Genomic DNA, 19,021 nt, shown 5'->3' with positions numbered 1-19,021 from the left:
TTAGTTTACGTTTTCAAATGTAGAATTCAAATATGAAGTTAAATAAAGCTCTTCAAGTTTAATTGTTGAAAAACATTTGTTTAATACATTTTTATTCATGTACAATTATTATATTTAATTTCTTCTTTAAAACTGAACATAAATTTTTAGATAACTTATTTACATTAATACTTTATGGAGTATTTGTTAAGCTATGAGGCATAATAAGCTGAGTAACTGTTAACTTACTACTCAGTTTAGGAAGTACAGCAGCATCAATACCAGTGTCTCTACCTGAGTTCTCTTTGCATCTGTCCCATTGCCTCCTCCTACCCCAGAGGAATCCACTGTCCTAGAATATGTATTCATCGTTTGCTTACTTTTTTGAAATAAATTTTATCATATAACTGTTTTGCTTGTTTTGATCTTAATAAAAAATGGTATCATCCTGTTTGTAGTTTTCTGTGATTGAATTTTTTCACTCAATGTTATGTTTCATAATAAGATTCCATATTACTTGCTATATATGGTTTTCATTTCTGTATAATGTTCCACTCTGTAAATGTTCCAAATTTCTGAAATTTCTTAAGTAATTTTCTCATTGATGGACATTTGGGTTGCTTCTAGCTTTCTGTTATAAATAGTGCTCTTGAGATAGTCTTTTGATATGCCTCCTGGTTTACAAGTAGTTTTTCTAGAGCAGCAGTTCTCAACTCTTGTCGCTGTGCCTGAAGGGGACATTTGGTAATATGTGCAAGTGTTTTGATTGTCAAATGATTGGGTAGTCAGTTGATGTAAGCTAAGTTATGCTGTGGTAACAAAACTCCCAGATCTCAGTGACTTATCATAACAGTTATTTCTCACTCACACTATTTGTCCAGTGTGGGTGGGTGGAGATTTCTTTTTTCAAGTAATTACGTATGAACCCAGCCTGTTGGGGGTTCTTCTCTCTTATAATATTTGTAACACGTGGCTTCCTTTGCTGCTTAGGCAGGAGAAGAGGTAACTGGAGGGTCATTAGCTGGCTCTTGTATATCTGGTTGTAGAAGTGACACATGCCACTTCTGCTCATGGCTCATTGGCCAGAACTAGTCACATGACTCCATCTTAATTACAAAGGTTCTGGGAAAAGTAGATAGTGTGTTTGGTTAATACTAGTATCTTTTGCTGCAAGGGGACACTATTGGCATCTACAGGACAGGGGTTCAGAGAGTAAAATGTCATGCAAACATATTAGACAGTCCTGCATAATGTACACAAGGAACTATTCAATCCAAAATTCCTATAATGACCTCCTTGAGAAATAGTGCTCTTAAGAGTACAGTCACTGGGCTATAGGACATATATGCACATTTACTTTTACAAGATGATAGCCAGTTGTTTTCCAAGGTTGTTGCACCATATCATGCTCATATCAGTGTACATTTCTCTACATCTTTGCCAAACTTTATTGAGGTATAATTGATATACAACATACTGCACATTTTGATAACAATTTGATAACTGTATTATACTTCCATGAGCACAATTTGACAGATAGTCCCCTTGTGCTCCTTTGTACCCTTCTGTCCCTACTTTTATGCTCACTCCTACCCATTCCCAAAAAACACTGCCTGATTTCTGTCGATATGGATTAGTTTAAATAGCATTTTTATAAAATTATATTTTCTCTTTGGTGTATAGAAATGTGGTTGATTTTTTTAGTGTTAATCTTATATCCAGCCACCTTGCTAAATTTTCTTATTTATTCTAATGTCTCTAGATTCTTTGGAGTTTGCTATGTAGCTAATCATCTCATATTCAAATAATGGCAATTTTCTTTCTTCCTGAATACATTTCTTTGTCTTATTGCAATGGCCAGGACTCTAGTACAGTATTGAACAGAAAAAGTAAGGTAAGAGAGTGATATCTCATCATTAACATTGAAGTTTGCCTTACATAAATGTCCTTTGTTGGCTTAAGTGAGTTCTTTGTGTTCTTAGTTTGCTTACAGTTTTTATCATGAATGATGAATGGGTGGAGAACGTCATCAAATGCTTTTTCTGCAACTGTGGTGGTGATCATACGGTTTTCTTCTTTAATCTGTTAATGTGATTAATGACTTTATAGTTCCAATAACATTAAACCATCTTTCCTTTCCTGAGGTAAATCCAACTTTTGTTCTTGATATATTTTTTTCTGTATTGCTGGATTCTGATGCAACATTTTTTTCAAGATAAGTGTTCATGACTAAGGTTGGCCTGTAATTTTCCTTTCTCTTACTGTTCTGATCTGTTTTTGGTTATACTGGCCTCATAGAATAGGCTGGGATCTTTTTCTTCTTTTCTCGTTTGGTGGATGAGTTTGCACAAGTTTGCAATGATCTATTTCTTGGAACTTTGATAAAACTCACCTCTGAAACCATGTGAGCCTGATATTTTCTTGGTAATTAAAAAAATATTCATTTTCTTAAATGGTAATAAGACTATTTAGGTCTGTTTTTTTTTCCCTTGATTTAGTGTTGGTAAAATAAATTTTTCTAAATATTTGCCACAAAATTATTTATAATAATCTGTTTTTAATCCTTGCTTAATCTGTTGTGTCTCCCTTTTCATTATTAATATTTATGTCTTCAGTTGATATCATTGATCAATATCAATTGATATTCAATTTTGTTAGCCTTTTCAAAGAATTGCTGTTTTGCTTTGTTAATGTTCTCTATTGTATATTTGGTTTTCATTTCTTTCTTTTTTTTTAATTTCTTTTTTCTTTTTTAATTTTTTGGCTGCGTTGGGTCTTCGTTGCTGCGCATGGGCTTTCTCTAGTTGTGGCAAGTGGGGGTTACTCTTCGTTGTGGTGCGTGGGCTTCTCATTGCGGTGGCTTCTCTTGTTGCGGAGCACGGGCTCTAGGGTGCGTGGGCTCAGTAGTTGTGGCTAGCCGGCTCTAGAGTGCAGGCTCAGTAGTCGTGGTGCACGGGCTTAATTGCTCCGTGCCATGTGGGATCTTCCCAGACCAGGGCTCGAACCCGTGTCCCCTGCATTGGCAGGCAGATTCTTAACCACTGCGCCACCAGGGAAGTCCCGGTTTTCATTTCGTTAACTTCTGCTTTTTATTATCACCTTCATTCTGCTTTGAGTTCACTTCATTTTTGTTTTTGCTATTTTTTCCCTAGGTTCTTGAGATACATGCCAATTAAATTAATTTTCTGCCTTCTTTTCTAATATGAGTATTTAAAATTATAAATTTCCCTCTGTGTACCTGCTTTTGTTACATTCCATAAATTTCAGTACATAGTATTTTTAATGGTTTAGTGCTAAGAATTTCTATGTTTTGATTACAAATTCTTTTTTTTAACCTGTGAGTTGTTTAGAAGTGTATTAACTTTCTAAATGTAGATTTTTAATTGATTTATTATTGATTTTTAACTTGATTTTATTTTGGTCCCAGAATGTAGTCTGTGTGATCTTTCTGAAGTTTTTTACACTTTCACTGTGACTTGGTTTGTGGTCAGTTTTGTAAATGAAATATAGGAAACATTCATTCTGTAAGTAAAACGTAAGAGTTTGTGTAATATCATGTTACTTTATCGTTTGGACTTTTTCTCCTTATGAAGAATTTACTGGGAGTGGAAATTTGATTTGACAATATCGCTGCATTATTGGGACTTGAAATTTCTTATGGTAGGGTTTTATTTCAGGTTAATCTCAATTTCACAATAAGCTAAAAGAAAAAAACTTATTTAACATGCTTGAAGACCTCTTTTAATAAAAGGTTGTAATTCAGAGTAATACAAAAGTCCCCTAAGTAAAAATTCACCTGCAGTAAAAATTCTTAAGTAAAATCTTCAGTAAAAGTCCTCTTTAAGAGGAAGTAAGAACCTCAGCACCCTATTGTGAGGGTATAGAAGGATAAAAAAGGGAGTCTGTTACAATTTTAAACAGGAAGAAGAGAATTTCACTATTGTGGGGAAATCTCTTGAAGGTAATAGTCCTCTTTTTGGTTTCCTTGTAATTCAGATTGGTTGGTCAGACTTAGGAGCTTACATGCTTTAAGTAGTAAGAGGCACACATAAAGAGATAGATGCAAAGCTGTGCAGGCTCACTGGTCTAAGGGACAGTTAATGAGCTCGGTAAATATCCTGCTTTCTGACATGTTTTTGTCACTCTTTGTTTTTTATAGGTAGAAGAAGTGAAAAAACACCAGCACTGTTTAGCGTTTAGCTCCTCGGGACCCCAAAGCCAGACTTACTACATTTGTTTTGATACGTTCACAGAGTATTTAAGGTGGCTTCGACAAGTCTCCAAGGTAAGCATTTAACCAAGAATTTTGTTCAGCTTCTGGCTGGCTAAAGAGTTGCTTCTGCTTTACAAAATATAGTTATACGCTCTTTTTTTTTTTTTTTTCAGATATTGCCAGTAGTTAGCAATTTTCAGTCTTTTTAAAAGCTCATTTTGGTGAAAAGTAGCTTTTTAAAAATTGTGTTTTATTTGCCCATTTTGTTTATACTTAAAAAAGAATTCAGTGGGTAGACTGTCATTATTATCTTAATGTTGTAGTGAAGGAACATGAGGTTGAGAATATTTAAGGGACTGGCCCAGGGTAGGACAACTACAAAACCACAAAATACCCAGAGAATTGTTACAAATTTCCCCTTTTCCTCTGACCATTTTTTCTTATAAGCAGTCTAATCTTGTACCATCTCCCTTTCACCTTTTCAATTTCTGCCTTTTGAATGGTTTGATTTCTTTTTTCGTCTTAATTATTTTTACCATTTTATAGTCCTCTGTTTAAATAAGATTTCCATGACCCATGAAACAAAATAGCTCTGTGTGTGTGTATGTGTGTGTGTGTGTGTGTGTGTACTGGAACCCACAATAAACTGATAAATAAGATAAAGAAATGCTGGTATTTCAGGTGCTGTGTGTGAGAACGTTTTTATATCACATTTGTAGAATTATGTACAGTGGGTTAGATGGCAGTACTTTGTGCCTTGGTTTTGGGTGTGTTTATGAAATGATGAAACCTCCCTAGGGTGCAGAAACATTACAGTGGAATTTGCTTTCACATTTTTGAATTTATAATCCAATTTGTTATTCAAGTTCAGTGTGATTCAGACTGCTTCATGATGTAATTATTTGTCAAGTGAATGAATAAGGAATAACTTTGTAGAGCAGTTAAGAGAAAATTAGAGAATAATGTCTAGAAAGTCTTTTTGACATACTGGGCTCATTTGAATTATCAGGGGGAGAAAACTGTGTTCTCTGATGATACAATATACTTAGGAACATTAGTTTCTCCTTTTAGGAAGAAGCAATGGACAGAGTTTAGGTTGATAGGACTTTGAATATTCTCCCAACCTAGTAGGCAAATGGAGGTTCTAAACGTACAGGACAGCACCCCTACTAGAGAAAAAGGGAAAGATGACACTTCTCCTTCAGACTTGCATGTAGAATTAATGTGATATTAGAGGCAACTAGTATATCTGTCTAGTTGTTTTAAAATTACTCTTGTTGTTGCAAATGTGAGGAGACAAATATTATATAATATCGTGCTTTTAACATTAAGTGGTTGTATGGGTTCAAAGCAATAAGTCAATGGCCTATACTCTATTCAGAATAAAATGCCAAACTATGGTCAAACTGCAGTTTAAATTTCTGTCTATATGGAGATGTTGATTTTTTAAGTAAACTTTTTTTTTAGGAGTAATCTTCTATTTACAGAAAAGTTGCAAGGACAGTATAGAGAGTTTCTGTATACTCCTCACTTGGTTTCCCAGACATCTAATATTACCATGATACATTTGTCAAAACTAAGAAACCAACATTAGTACGTTACTCTGAAATTATTTGGATTTCACTAGTTTTTCCATTAATGTTATTTTTCTGTTCCAAGATCTAATCCAGGGCACCACAGTGCACTTGGTTGTCATTTCTCCTTTGTCTCCCCTGATCTCTGACAGTTTTTCAGTCTTTCTTTGTTTTTCATGACCTTGACAGTTTTGGGGACATAGTGGTCAGGTGTTTTGTAGAATGTCCTATATGGAGATGTTTTGACCTTTTATACCAAATGCAGTGTAATAGCTGCTTTACATTCTTTTTCGAACAAGTCAGAGGTATAAATTCTTAAATAGACATGGATAAGGATGTAAATAAAAGTTTATGTAAATTATCAAGCTTACCAATGACAGATTGCTTTGACTGAAACAATAATAACAAAGATTAATAGGTATTGAATTTAATCGTCTTGTATATTAAACATCCACACAATTGATAAATCACTGTTCTAAAGCCCGCAAGAATTTATTAAACACCTTCTGTATGTCAGGTATGTATTTTATGCACTAGGATACAGCAAAGAACAAGTCCAGTTTCCCTCTCTGGGTAGGGCTTATATTGGAGAGACAAATGATAAATAAGTGAACAGAGAAGAAAGAAAATATCAGTTAATCATCATGCTATAATACAAAGTGATATGACAGAGAATGATGGGAGAGGAATAACTCTGAGGAGGGGACATTTAAACTGATACTTCAATGAACGAAATATCTGATTATTTAAAGATCTGGTGGGGGTAGCTTTGCAGGTAGTGGGAGAAGGGAGTGAGAGAGCCCTAAGACTGGAAGGAGGGATGGTGAAGGTCAGAGAAGACAAGGGTCTTCTGTTATAGAAGAGGATGAAAAGTCTGGATTTTGTCATTGGCATAATGGCAAGCCATTAAAGAGTTTTCTTCCAGAAGATTCCATGATCTCACATCACATTGGCTGTTGTGTAGAGAATGGATTGTGGAGGGCAAGAATAGAAGCAGGGGGGCCTGACCATCAAGAGGCTCTTGTGGTGTATTCTAGGCAACAGGTGATGGTGGAAATGGAGAGAAGTGAACAAATGTGTTTTGGGGATCAAGTGACAGGTTTACTGATAAATTACATAAAGAGCATGAGGAAAAGGGAAACATAAAGAATGGCTTCTAGGTTCTTTGAATTGCTGTGTAGATTGTAGTCTCAGTCAGAAACCATAGCACGAATTAGACTCCATATTTGCCCCTTTAAAACTCTAGCAAAATACAGTTCTTCACTTCAAAGAGCTTCTGTTCCTAGGGAGACAGCAGAGAGGTGGAGTGCAAGAGGAAGATTATTAAATATCTCTTAAATAAGGTGTGAAAAATGTTGATTTCTAACTTGTGGCAGGTGATCTTAAGTGTCAAGTGTTAGCTTGGTTAGTACTCTTCCCTGTTGCTGGTTGGTTAATATGCCATTTCTGTGGTCTAATAGGGTGGTGTCTCTGTAATGAGGCTCTCACTCCGATTATCCAAACCTTGAACTGGTTCAGACATCAGACCTCTCAGTAGGAGGGGGTGGGGGGGAGAATTGTGACACAGGAGCACATGATGGTGGCAGGATGAGGAACAGGAATGTTGGTGTGAGTTTCCCTTTTCCCTCATTATTGTATGGCTGTTAGGAACCATCTGATAGGTACGTGCTGAAATGTAATGTAGCTACACACATGTACATACACAAGACTGCAGCTTACATTTCACACTTCCAGGAGGGAGGGGGGACTTTGAGTTAATTACCTTAGATTACTAGTATTAACAAGTACTCAACTGGTAGTTAACTGATATTAACTAGGACGAACTTGAATCAGAACCTTAACCTCCCCTCCCTTTAGAACTGCTCTGAATGTCTGGGGAGGACAAATGGTGTAGGAGTAAAGAGTTTGAGTCTCAGCTAAGGAGACCCGGGTTCTAACATTTACTGGCCGTGTGACTGTATCTAAGTTTCTAAATATTAAGCCTTTTCATTTGATAAAGGAAATAATAATAGCACTTACCTCTTAGTGCTTATATGAAATATGCATGTCATGGGCTTACACTGGCACATAGGAAGTGTGTGTGTGTATGTATGACTGACTAAATAAATACATAAATAATTTTATGACCGTCATTCCTGCCATCATCACTGACTGGCTGAACAATATATTTTTTTAAAAATATTACCTGTTTTTATGTTTATTTTAAGCATAAGACACACATATGCTTAGTTTATCTGAACAAGGAACCTTCTGCTGCTCTTAACCAGGACAGCAGCCTTTTGGGGTAAAGTAATTAAGCATGGCAGACATTGGGGAGAAAGAAGATTTCTTCCTGAAAAGTCAGGGGTAGGGGATAGAGGGCAAATATTTTAATAAATGCAGATTTTAGATACAGTGTCTTCCTTTTCTTATTTTTTTTTTTATATATAAGCAATCAAATTCCCTGTCTTTTTTTTTTTTTTTTTAAGTTTAATTTTATTTATTTATTTATTTATTTATGGCTGTGTTGGGTCTTCGTTTCTGTGCGAGGGCTTTCTCCAGTTGTGGCAAGTGGGGGCCACTCTTAATCGCGGTGCGCGGGCCTCTCACTATCGCGGCCTCTCTCGTTGCGGAGCACAGGCTCCAGACGCGCAGGCTCAGTAGTTGTGGCTCACGGGCCTAGTTGCTCCGCGGCATGTGGGATCCTCCCAGACCAGGGCTCGAACCCGCGTCCCCTGCATTGGCAGGCGGATTCTCAACCACTGCGCCACCAGGGAAGCCCTGTCTTCCTTTTCTTCAACCCTTAAAACCAGATACACATTTCAAAAATTTTTAGAAGTTGTTATACTTAGTGAATTAAAGGGGAAATGAGTTATAAGGGTCTGATTAAAGAGGTTAGGTATTATAGGAGGAATAAGTGCGAGAACTCCCTATTTGGGTATGAAACCCATATAAAATAGGGCCACACTCTTTAAACTTTGTATGTTGAGGAAAATCCTATGACAGTGTCTTTTCCTTTAACCCCACATCCTGGGAGGGTAGGTTGGGGCTGCTGGAAAGAGGATTAGAACTCGGTCCCTTTGGGGTGATGTGCGTATGGGAAGCGTGGAGTGGCACCGGCTGACGGACAAGCCACTTCCGCTTCTAGCTTCCCCTTTCCATTGTCTGTTCCTCCTTATATGTAGGTCTTAGGAAGGTATACAGTTTAGTCACACTCAGGGTTACTATGGAAACAGTTTCTTTTGCTTTTCTTCTTCTTGAGGAACAAAACATTGACAGAATGGATTGTCCATATCCTGATGTTTAAATGAGGATTCATTTTAATAATTGTCTGAAAGAAAGACAAACCAACAACAGAGAGAAATACCTGAGTTTCTGATTTTTAATGACCATCCTCACCCCAGGGTGGGAAGACAAAAAGAAGCAAATTCCAGTGATTTTTGAATTAAAATGAATTAGATAATTAATTTAAAATAAAAATTCTTTATTTTCAGTTTATGCTTCTGGATCTTAGCTACAAGAAAAATGTTATTCTTTGTTCTAATTTTTTTAGTTGACTTTGTGAACATATATAAAAGGTTATTAATTAGCCATGTTCTACCAAGACAGGCTCTTATATACTTATTATTTTTTAAACTTAATCTTAGCCCTTAGTTTTTGCTTGCCAAAATAACATCCGAGGCTGTCCCTTTAGAGTTTTTAATTTGGGGCGGGTGTTAGTGGTAGTTACTGTGGAAGAAATGTCTCCTTTGGGAGGATTACAATGTTGATTTTAAAGTCATCCCTGAAATATTAATGCACGGCACGCTTTAAAAATTCAGCAAACATCCTGTTGTATGCTGTGTAGAACGAACTCTGCTAGCTCAACATGGGTACCTGTCCAGCGTGTCTTCAAAGTGGTTGGTGGGACAGTGATGCAAGGGCGAGGGTAGTAGTTGAGGGAAGAACAGGAATTGCAGAAGTGCTCCAGTCAGGTGTACGAGTGACTTTACAGAAATGCTGCCCCGGCTGTCCCTCTTTGTGGCCCACTTTTTGGAGTACATTGGTTTTAGGCATGTTGATTGATCCTGTGGATTCTCTTCAAAGTTAGTCTTCATGTGAATCTATAGCCTAAGTCGTACTTATTTTTAATTTAAAGTCTTAGTCACTTCTGGGACACTGTATTGTCCCACATTAAAGTCTGTTTCTTGATTTCAAGGAAGCTTAAAAGGGGATTTAGATCACTGATTTGGTGTTGTGCATGAATGTGGGGTTATTTGTTTGTTTTTGTTGTTTTTTTTCCAAGTGAAAAAACATTTATTTATTATTAGTTAATTAAAGTATGCATGAATGTGTTTTTAAATTTTCATTATGGAAAATGTCAAATATTTAGAAGTAGAGATAATACGCTCATACCTATTACTCAGCTTCCCCAATTCTTAGCTTGTGGCCAGTTGTGTTATATGTATATGTTGTATGGCCCAGTGGTATAAGTTGACGCCTCATAAGGCCACTTAGTTTGTCCACATATCTCTTTCCTTGTTGATCAGTGGTTAACAGGCTGGCAGTTGCCAGCGACGGTGGCTTTCACAGTGCTTATCTCTCTGGCTATCTTTCTTTTAGTATTAATCATAGTATTTTAATTCTAGGCCATCTTTTTTTTTTTTTTAAATGAAAAAAAGTCACCACGTTAAAGTTTTGGTTGCCGTGATATTTTGGTTCACCCTTAATACGCATAGTGTAGGCAAGTCAGGGCAACATCTCATGCTGAATTAACGATCACGTGAAATGATGAGTAAATATCACCCTTTAAATAAGCATAAGATATATTGGTGAATCACAGTTGAACTTTTGCTTTCGTGTGCTTAAAAAGTGTTTTATTGTCCAGATTTTACTCAAAGAATACTTCACTAATCACAGAGTCAAATCAATCTGGTGGAATAGGATTGTTTCCAGCATATAAATTTGTGTCATTTGATGTAGTTGCAAGGAACCCTTTAAGATCACTTAGTCATCTTTTGCACATATTTACACATATTTTGTCTCTTAATTTGAAGTGTAATTTAGGGAGTATTCTGCTTTTTGTCAGCATGGTTAGTCACTTGTCTTTTAGGGATTTTGCTGTTGCTGGTTACCTTGGGGTTATAAAGGTAAGAAGCTGTACTCTCAATCCTGTTCTGCTAAGGAGTCCAGGGCTTAAAGGGGCTTTTTTGGGAAACCCTCCCTTCACATTTTATACCCATTCTTTAGATAAAGAATCAAGGGCCGTTTGACCATGACAATCTAGCAAGTCTATGGCAGAATCTGAAGTAGAATTGAGGGTCTGAGTGACATGGATTTTAGTTTATAAAATGTCACCCCAATCCCTAGAAAATTGCTCTTGTACCAATTCTGTAGTGAAGATATGAGAAAAGTTTGGAAATTCAGTGTATGAAATATTTAGGTACAGGAAGCTTCAAGGAGGTAATGAGCAAGCTGAGTTTGAAGGATGAATAGGAGTTCACAACAAAGACAAGGGGAAAGAGCATTTCAAGGAGAGATAAAATATCTACAAAAGTACAACTGTGTAAAATGTAAATGTATAGTCATATCACAGATGTCTGAGCAACGTGAAAAAGGAAAAAATGGAAGCTAAAGTTAGAAAGTACTGCCCAGGACTTCCCTGGTGGCGCAGTGGTTAAGAATCCGCCTGCCAGTGCAGGGGACACGGGTTCGAGCCCTGGTCCGGGAAGACCCCACATGCCACGGAGCAACTAAGCCCATGCACCATAACTACTGAGCCTGTGCTCTAGAGCTTGTGAGCCACAACTACTGAGCTCATGCGCCGCAACTACTGAAGCCTGTGTGCCTAGAGCCCATGCTCCACAACAAGAGAAGCCACCACAATGAGAAGCCTGTGCACTGCAACGAAGAGTAGGTCCCACTCGCTGTAACTAGAGAAAGCCCGCGCACAGCAATGAAGACCCAACACAGCCATTAAAAAAAAAAAATCTTAAAAAAGAAAAAAGGACTGCCCATCTGGATAGTATCCTGCTCATTCCATTTTATTTTCTTGGGAAAATTTGACTATTTCACCAAACATCATAATTAACTTTCCAGTATAGTTACACAAAAATTCATATTGTGGAATCTTTCCTTATTATAGATATAAATAGTTTATGAAATTAGGGAATTTAGAAATTCTACTTTGAATTTAAACTAAAGATAAAGTATTTTGGATTACATTAAATTTTGTTTTTCTAATACATAATACTGTGATTTAGTGAAAATATTAAAATGGTCTCTTTGCAATTATAATTATGCTTCATCTTATTTCCACATTGCTAATCCCTTCTTTTTTTTTCTATAGTAACTATTGGTTCTGAAATCCTAGTGAATATATTCCTAAAGAAGGGGTTTCTCCTTCATTCTAAGTCATTTCCATTTAAAATTATTTAAATTTATTTTCTTCAGAGCTTTTCAATCCACTTTTATACAAATGAAAAAGATACCTAGTTTGCTTACTGTATCCTGACAGAAGCAGCATGCTTTGTGAAACGGTGCTGACTTGTGTACTTTACATGTTAAACTCATCCCATGTGTCTCCATCTTCCCTTCTTCTGTCTTCCCACCCTCCCTCCCCTGTTCTGTCAACAGCTCTGTTGTTGGGGGGGACAGAAAGTAGTGAAGGGGGAATGAGAGAATATTTATTCCACCGTTTCTCTGTGCTAGGCATTCTTCTAGGCTCCACTTCTAGCGTCAGGACTTCAGCAAATGGAAGAAATGTGTTCCTCACGTGTATTTTATCTGTATGTTGTTATCTTTAGTAAAATACATTTTAGGTTTTAAGGGAGGAACATACAGCTGTGTTTTTTTGTTTGTTTTTTGTTTTGTTTTAATAAACTTATTTATTTATTGACTTTTGGGTGCACTGGGTCTTCGTTGCTATGCACGGGCTATCTTTAGTTGTGGCGATCCGGGACTACTGTTCATTGTGGTGTGCGGGTTTCTCATTGCAGTGGCTTCTCTTGTTGCGGAGCACGGGCTCTAGGCACGTGGGCCTCAGTAGTTGTGGCGCATGGGCTCAGAAGTTGTGGCTCAGGGGCTGTAGAGTGCAGGCTCAGTAGTTGTGGCACACGGGCTCAGCTGCTCCACGGCATATGGGATCCTCCCGGACCAGAGCTCGAACCCATGTTCCCTGCATTGGCGGGTGGACTCCTAACCACTGTGCCACCAGGGAAGTCCCTACAGCTGTTTTTTAAAGTTACAGCATGTTATTTTAAGATTGGGAAGGGCCCTTGTAAAGTAGTCGCCAAAAAGGTAATATTACTTGTAGTTTTCTGGAACAGTTGCCTTAACAATTACTTGGCATTTTCTTTAAAAGTGTTCGTTAACCTTAAAGTCTAGTCATCATCAAGTGGCTCTTAGTTGAGAGAATTAGAATTTAAGATTTGAGAAGGACCTTGTGGACTCCCAGACTTAACCTCCCTCCTGGAAAAGGTCTACAGCCTTTCAGATACCTATAGTGTCTGACAAGACAGCTCTTCCTTCGAAGTGAGCTGAAGTCTTTATCCCTATACCTTTGACTCACTGACCCTAGTTTTGCCCTCTGGTTTAACAAATGGTAATCGTACTCACTCTCCTATTTGATAACCTCTAACTATTGAAGTTTCTATGATTTCTGTGCCCTCCCCCACCTCTTAGCAATCTACTTTTAGGAGAAACATCTCTGGTAATTCCAACAATTTCGTCATCACTTGGTTTCCAGATCCCTTCTCTAGCTTTTTCCTTTGGGTGCTCTGCAGTTTCTTGATATACCTGCAGGTACTATCTGATGAGCACAGAGTATGTGACTATTGTTTTCCTTGCTTTAGACATTATGTCCAAAGGGAGTTAGTTATTCATTCATGAGATCAACACAAAAATAAAAAGACTCTTTGTTTTTCCCCCCAAATTGTTAATAGATATATTTTGTTAACAATAAAATCATTTAGCCGACTGAATTGATGCAGTAGTGACAACAAATAGTGATAACTAACATTTTGGTAACTTTTTTCTGTGTGCCAAGCGCTATTCTAGATGCTTTATAGTATCCCTGTGAGGTCGGTGCCCATAACATTGTGTGAGGTCGGGCTTTACCACAAAAGGAAATAACCTTTGAGGAAATATTATCATCTCCATTTTGCAGATGAGGGAACTGAGATGTAAAGTATCCAGCACTGCTTTATGCAGGGAGTTCCTCTTCCTTGCTTTTTCTTTAATTGTACTTCCAATGTTTTACAGTGGCCTGAAGGGGCAAAACAAACCAAGATTCAAATAATAACTGAGATTTACTGAAAATGTCAAAGAGAATTACTTCAGATACACAGTTGTCAGTAGAATCCAGGCAGCTCAGTATTAGAATAAAAGGTGATTTACCAGGCAGTCTATTGACTGGGGTGTGCTGCTAAGGACACTTGAGCATGGCCACGGATCACTGATCTTCTTAAATAATGACCAAGACGTATTTAGGAAATCTGAGATGCCTTCTGAGTCACCCAAAGCAAGTTAAATTGGTTTCAGTGTTGAGGGGACTAGTGTTGTCTAACTTCAAAAACCGGTCAAGTATTGCTGTATCAGGAACTTAGCATATATGATTAACCAGATCTCTACATCTCGTCGTCTTATATTTTGAAGTTAAATCATTTTAATCTGATGAGTGTTTAGACCAATGTAAAAATACATAGTATCTTAAGAGTTTAGTTTCTGTGATATATTTACTTACCTTGGAAGACCCCAATATTTGTAACCCAGAGTATTGGATTATCTACAACTGCTCTGAGCAGTTAAATTCTTCTACTCACTGGTCTGATTTATTTTATAAAGTAAGGAATACTGGAATAATTGAAAAAATATCAGCGAACTCTCTATGTTAAACATACCAGACCTTGTATGTTAGACTGGTAGTTAACCAATGAGGTGTATGTGTCATTTGTATTTTAAATGGAAAACAAGTAGCCTGTTTCTAAGAGAGAATCATTTAAGTGTGCATTTATGTTACTTATTTTAATAGAAAGTTAGAATGTAAGTTTTTTGTGGTTAGCAATCTTTTCCCTTCTCCTTTGTCGAGGAGATGCTCGCTTTGGGGGAATGCTGCCGTGATGGAGCTCAGAGATACTCTCAGGTGGTCATATTCTAAAGAGCTTGTTTACACATATTTTGCCAATAAGGAAATGAGGAAGGAACTCTGAGTTCAGATTTGGTCTCCACCCAAGCCAAGCTCTATTTTTCTTTTCTTACTGAGAAACACAGTGGGCTTTGTGTGTGTGGAAGGAAGATGACTGTTAGAGGGACACGGTTAGTGATTCTGGAGGCTGCGGGTACCATCTTCTCCGAGCCTCTCACACTCAGAGAGGGTGAGGTGCCAGGTGTGCGTTTCTAGTTTAGGCTGTACCACGAGCTCGTGGGACACATCCTGGAGCTCTGCCTGCTCCTGATGGTGCAGTGCCAGTCTCAGTGCCAGTGCCTGGGAATACCTGCCCATCTTGGCGCGTATACCTGCCCATCTTGGCGCGTGAGGGGACCCTCAGTGCCGGAACGGCCTGGGGAGCTCTGGGGTTTGTGTCCTGTGCTCTGTGTGTTCCTACCGCAACATTGCATGTGCATTTTGGAATTATACTTGTTAGATGTCTGTGCCTTCAAGGGACCCATTTTTTGAAGATGAAATGTGCATGTCTCCAATATCAAGTCCAGTGTCTGTTTCATAAAGACAAATGGTAGATACATGTTGAAAGGTGCACTCATCCCCTCTACTCACCTGCAAAGAGAAGTCGGGACACCTAGGAGGAACTCCTCTCAGTCTAAATTTCTCAATATTGTTTTTCTTTATTGTTATAGCCTGGTGCTTTTACAGTGAGCCATGTGTTTTATTTATTTGTTTGCTTATCTGTCAGTCAGTCATCTATCTAACGCTTCTCTTTTCTTTCTCTCTCTCTCTTTTTGTCTCTCTTCCCCCCCTCCCTTCCTTCCTTCTTTCCTTTTCCAGCCTGCAGCTCTCTCCATGCTCTATTATTCTTTGGTCCCTTAACGATGTTTTAAGTGGTACCTTATAGTTTTAGTAAGCCTAATGTTAAAATCATAGACCCCTCCCTTCCCTGAATAATTTGCCCTCAGAGAGTTCCATCTCTCATTTTTGTCTGTCAATGATAGCCTCTCCACATCTTCTTGTTTGTCTTCATTGATTTGATTACGTCTGGTGGTTTGGAATGGTGTGTAAATTTGTGTATTTTATTTCTTGGGTTTAAAAATTTTTCATATCATTTACTCATTTAAGGCAAAGAAACGATAAAATACCAGAATTCCAGGTAGAATTTACTAAGTCCCAAATTGGCAGTTTGATATGCCCCTATTAGGACATTATTAATGTATATATTGTAATTAATTTTATAGGAAGGTTTTCTGCATCTGCTGTTAAACAGATTTTATAAAATGATAATTAGTACAGGATCAAGAAATGAGATGTCATTGTGAAAATGTCTGGAGTCAAGTTAAGGCATTTCCTATATTTGTAGAATTTTTTTAAAGAAATGATTGCATGTTTTGGAGCAGTGACAGCTTAAAGTTTATTAAAATTGGAAATTTTTTGTTTGATATTATTATAAAATTTTATTGATGAGGATGAAATTGAAAATAAGTCATTAGAGTGCTTAGCTAAGAAAGATGAATAAACTCTATTCTAAATTTATATTCTCCTACTTCATGTCTTCCCAAAGCATCTTTGGGGGGTGAGAATTAAAACTAAGTCAGTTGAGGTTAAGAATTTTTTACAGAAGTTTGGTAAACTCCCCAGAGACTATCCCTGTAACCAGGGCATAGTTTCCCAAACCACTAAAGGCTAGGCCAGAGCAATTAATGACTCATAATGCCAGTTTACAGCAGTATTTTACTTTGCACAAGCGGAATTATTTGTGCTATTTCAGCTGCTTTGACCAAGCCTTTCAGAATCATTTTGTTCAATTTTGAGCATGCTTTGCACATAATAAGGATAAATACCACTTCACTAAAATATAGTGGGGACAAAAAAATCACGTGAATGTTATTCTGAACTTTCCGTTGCTTATAAAAGAAGATTGTCCACTAAGTGAACATCAGGAATAATGTGAGTAATGCAGAGTGCAGTCCTGTTGCAAGGGAAGATGATAATTTTGAAAGCACGGAGGGGTAGGTTAGGACTAGGGTAGATATATTGGTTTAGAAATGCAACCCAGCTAGACTCAGAGCGGAGATACTTGATACAAGTGTGCTAACGGTTGGTAAAGAAACGACTCAGGAAAGTGTCAAGCTGAGTAGGATGTTAGAACTGTGTAGAAGCCCAGTAGGTAATCTGGAAAGTTTGTTGTTCACATTATCATTTTTATGGTTAATCTGCAATGGTCTTTGGGGGAAATATTTTGAGGGCCCAATGAGCTTTTGGTTCATATGTGTTCACAAGTCATTTGGAAAAGAAGACAATGTGAGCCAGTGGTTGGGATTCATGTTCATTTTAATGTATCTCCGAAAGTACAGAGGTTTATGGAGGAAAAAATCCCATTTGATTTACTAACTCTAAATTATTAGCCTTAAATTTTTTTGTTGTTAATATAAACTAGCACTGATTTCCCAAGCCATGGTTACTTGAACTGATCTTCTAAAACTTGAATCCATTCATGTGCAGTTGGTTCATTGATGGTCTGTGAGGGATGACATCAAATCGTCTTTGCTCTGGGCTGAGGGTTATGTTAGGATTTGATCGTGGCAATTAGAGGAGCCTCCCTTTGGGTAGGACTTGAACTGTGTTGGGGCCCTGACTCCATGGCATATGCTGTCATTCAAACTCTGCTGCTGCTTTCACTGTGTGACCTTGGGCACACCCTTTAACATTCATCTTTGAAATGGAGATAAGTCCTTAACTATGCTGAGTTATTGTGAAGATTAAACTTAACATTACATCTAAAGAAGAGTGCCCCCTAAATGTTAGCTGCTATTTTGTATTACTATTAGGAAAAAAAAAAAAAAGCTAGAATAATAAAAGGCTACTTGCTCTGAGGTGTATACAGGTGGCTTTCTCTTTTTTTAAATTTCTTATCTTGAGGAGGATCTTAGTTTTAACAGGTGCTATCTAGGTGGGTCACAGCCTCTTTGGGTAGTAGCCCTTTTGGTAGTTTTTTCATTTGGGAGTGCAGCAAAACCTCTTTGTGGTGGTGTCCTTAGGTGCCCAGGCTGATCTGGGGGAAAGCGTTTAAATCTCCCCTTTGTTGCAGGGCGTGGGACTGGGCAGAGGTGCAGCTAGCGGTAGTAGCTCTTGCGGTCGCCTTGGCCGCTCACTGCCCCACTGCCATCACGGCATGTCTAACTTCTGTTCCCGCTGTCCCTGTTCCCCGCTCTGCTACGACTCCCACAGACCACGTCTGCTTGCTGTAGCTTTGTTACTGTGCTTTCCTCCCCCTTGTTTCCAGCGGGAACAGCTTGCGGTCCAGAATGAGGAAAGAAATCAAATACCACTTGACATTTAATCATTATCTTGTAGCTGTCCAAAGAGAGTATTCAGTATGATGCTTCAGCTGAAACGGAATGTGTCCTCTACAGAGTAGTCCCCACATGGAGGAATACACCAGATGGGTCGGATGCAAACTGGTGAGAAAGGAAGGGTTGTAAAGTAGTCCCCTGTCATTCTTCCAGCAAATACTTCCTGAGGGTCGTACTAAGTGCTGAGCACAGGGCACATTGTGAACAAAATAGGCCCAAATCCCTTCTTTATGAGCTTACAGTCAGAGACAGAGACTCTTCTGGAACCTTTCCACGACGGCCCATTTTGCTCACATGAAAAACCAGAATCTTTTTTTTTTTTTTAATTTATTTTATTTATTTTTGGCTGCGTTGGGTCTTTGTTGCTGAGCGCGAGCTTTCTCTAGTTGCGGCGAGCAGGGGCTGCTCTGTGTTGCAGTGTGTGGGCTTCTCATTGCAGTGGCTTCTCTTGTTGTGGAGTGCGGGCTCTAGGCACACAGGCTTCAGTAGTTGTGGCACACGGGCTCAGTAGTTGTGGCTCACGGGCTCTAGAGCGCAGGCTCAGTAGTTGTGGCGTATGGGCTTATTAGTTGCTCTGCGGCATGTGGGATCTTCCCGGGCCAGGGCTGGAACCCATGTCCCCTGCATTGGCAGGCGGATTCTTAACCACTGCACCACCAGGGAAGCCCAAAAAGCCAGAGTCTTTACAATAACCTAAGAGGCGGTACAAGATCTGCTCCCCGCCCGCAACCCCCTTACCTTTCTGACCTCATCACAGGTCACTCTCCCCTGTCTT

At 38.3% G+C, this 19,021-nt stretch overlaps 1 protein-coding gene across 1 annotated transcript in view; it reads left to right on the top strand.

Moving 5' to 3' along the window:
- Positions 1-19,021, top strand: part of PHLPP1 (PH domain and leucine rich repeat protein phosphatase 1) — a 214,181-nt gene that overhangs the window by 110,637 nt on the left and 84,523 nt on the right. The window contains exon 3 of the mRNA XM_057526990.1: positions 4,139-4,264. Coding sequence (XP_057382973.1) covers positions 4,139-4,264 — 126 coding nt within the window. The remainder of the gene's footprint in view (positions 1-4,138; positions 4,265-19,021) is intronic.

The sequence above is a fragment of the Balaenoptera acutorostrata genome, chromosome 13 (genome assembly GCF_949987535.1).
Source record: "Balaenoptera acutorostrata chromosome 13, mBalAcu1.1, whole genome shotgun sequence".
In the NCBI taxonomy this organism is placed as follows: domain Eukaryota; kingdom Metazoa; phylum Chordata; class Mammalia; order Artiodactyla; family Balaenopteridae; genus Balaenoptera; species Balaenoptera acutorostrata.
This window is presented reverse-complemented; position numbering and strand designations above follow the sequence as displayed.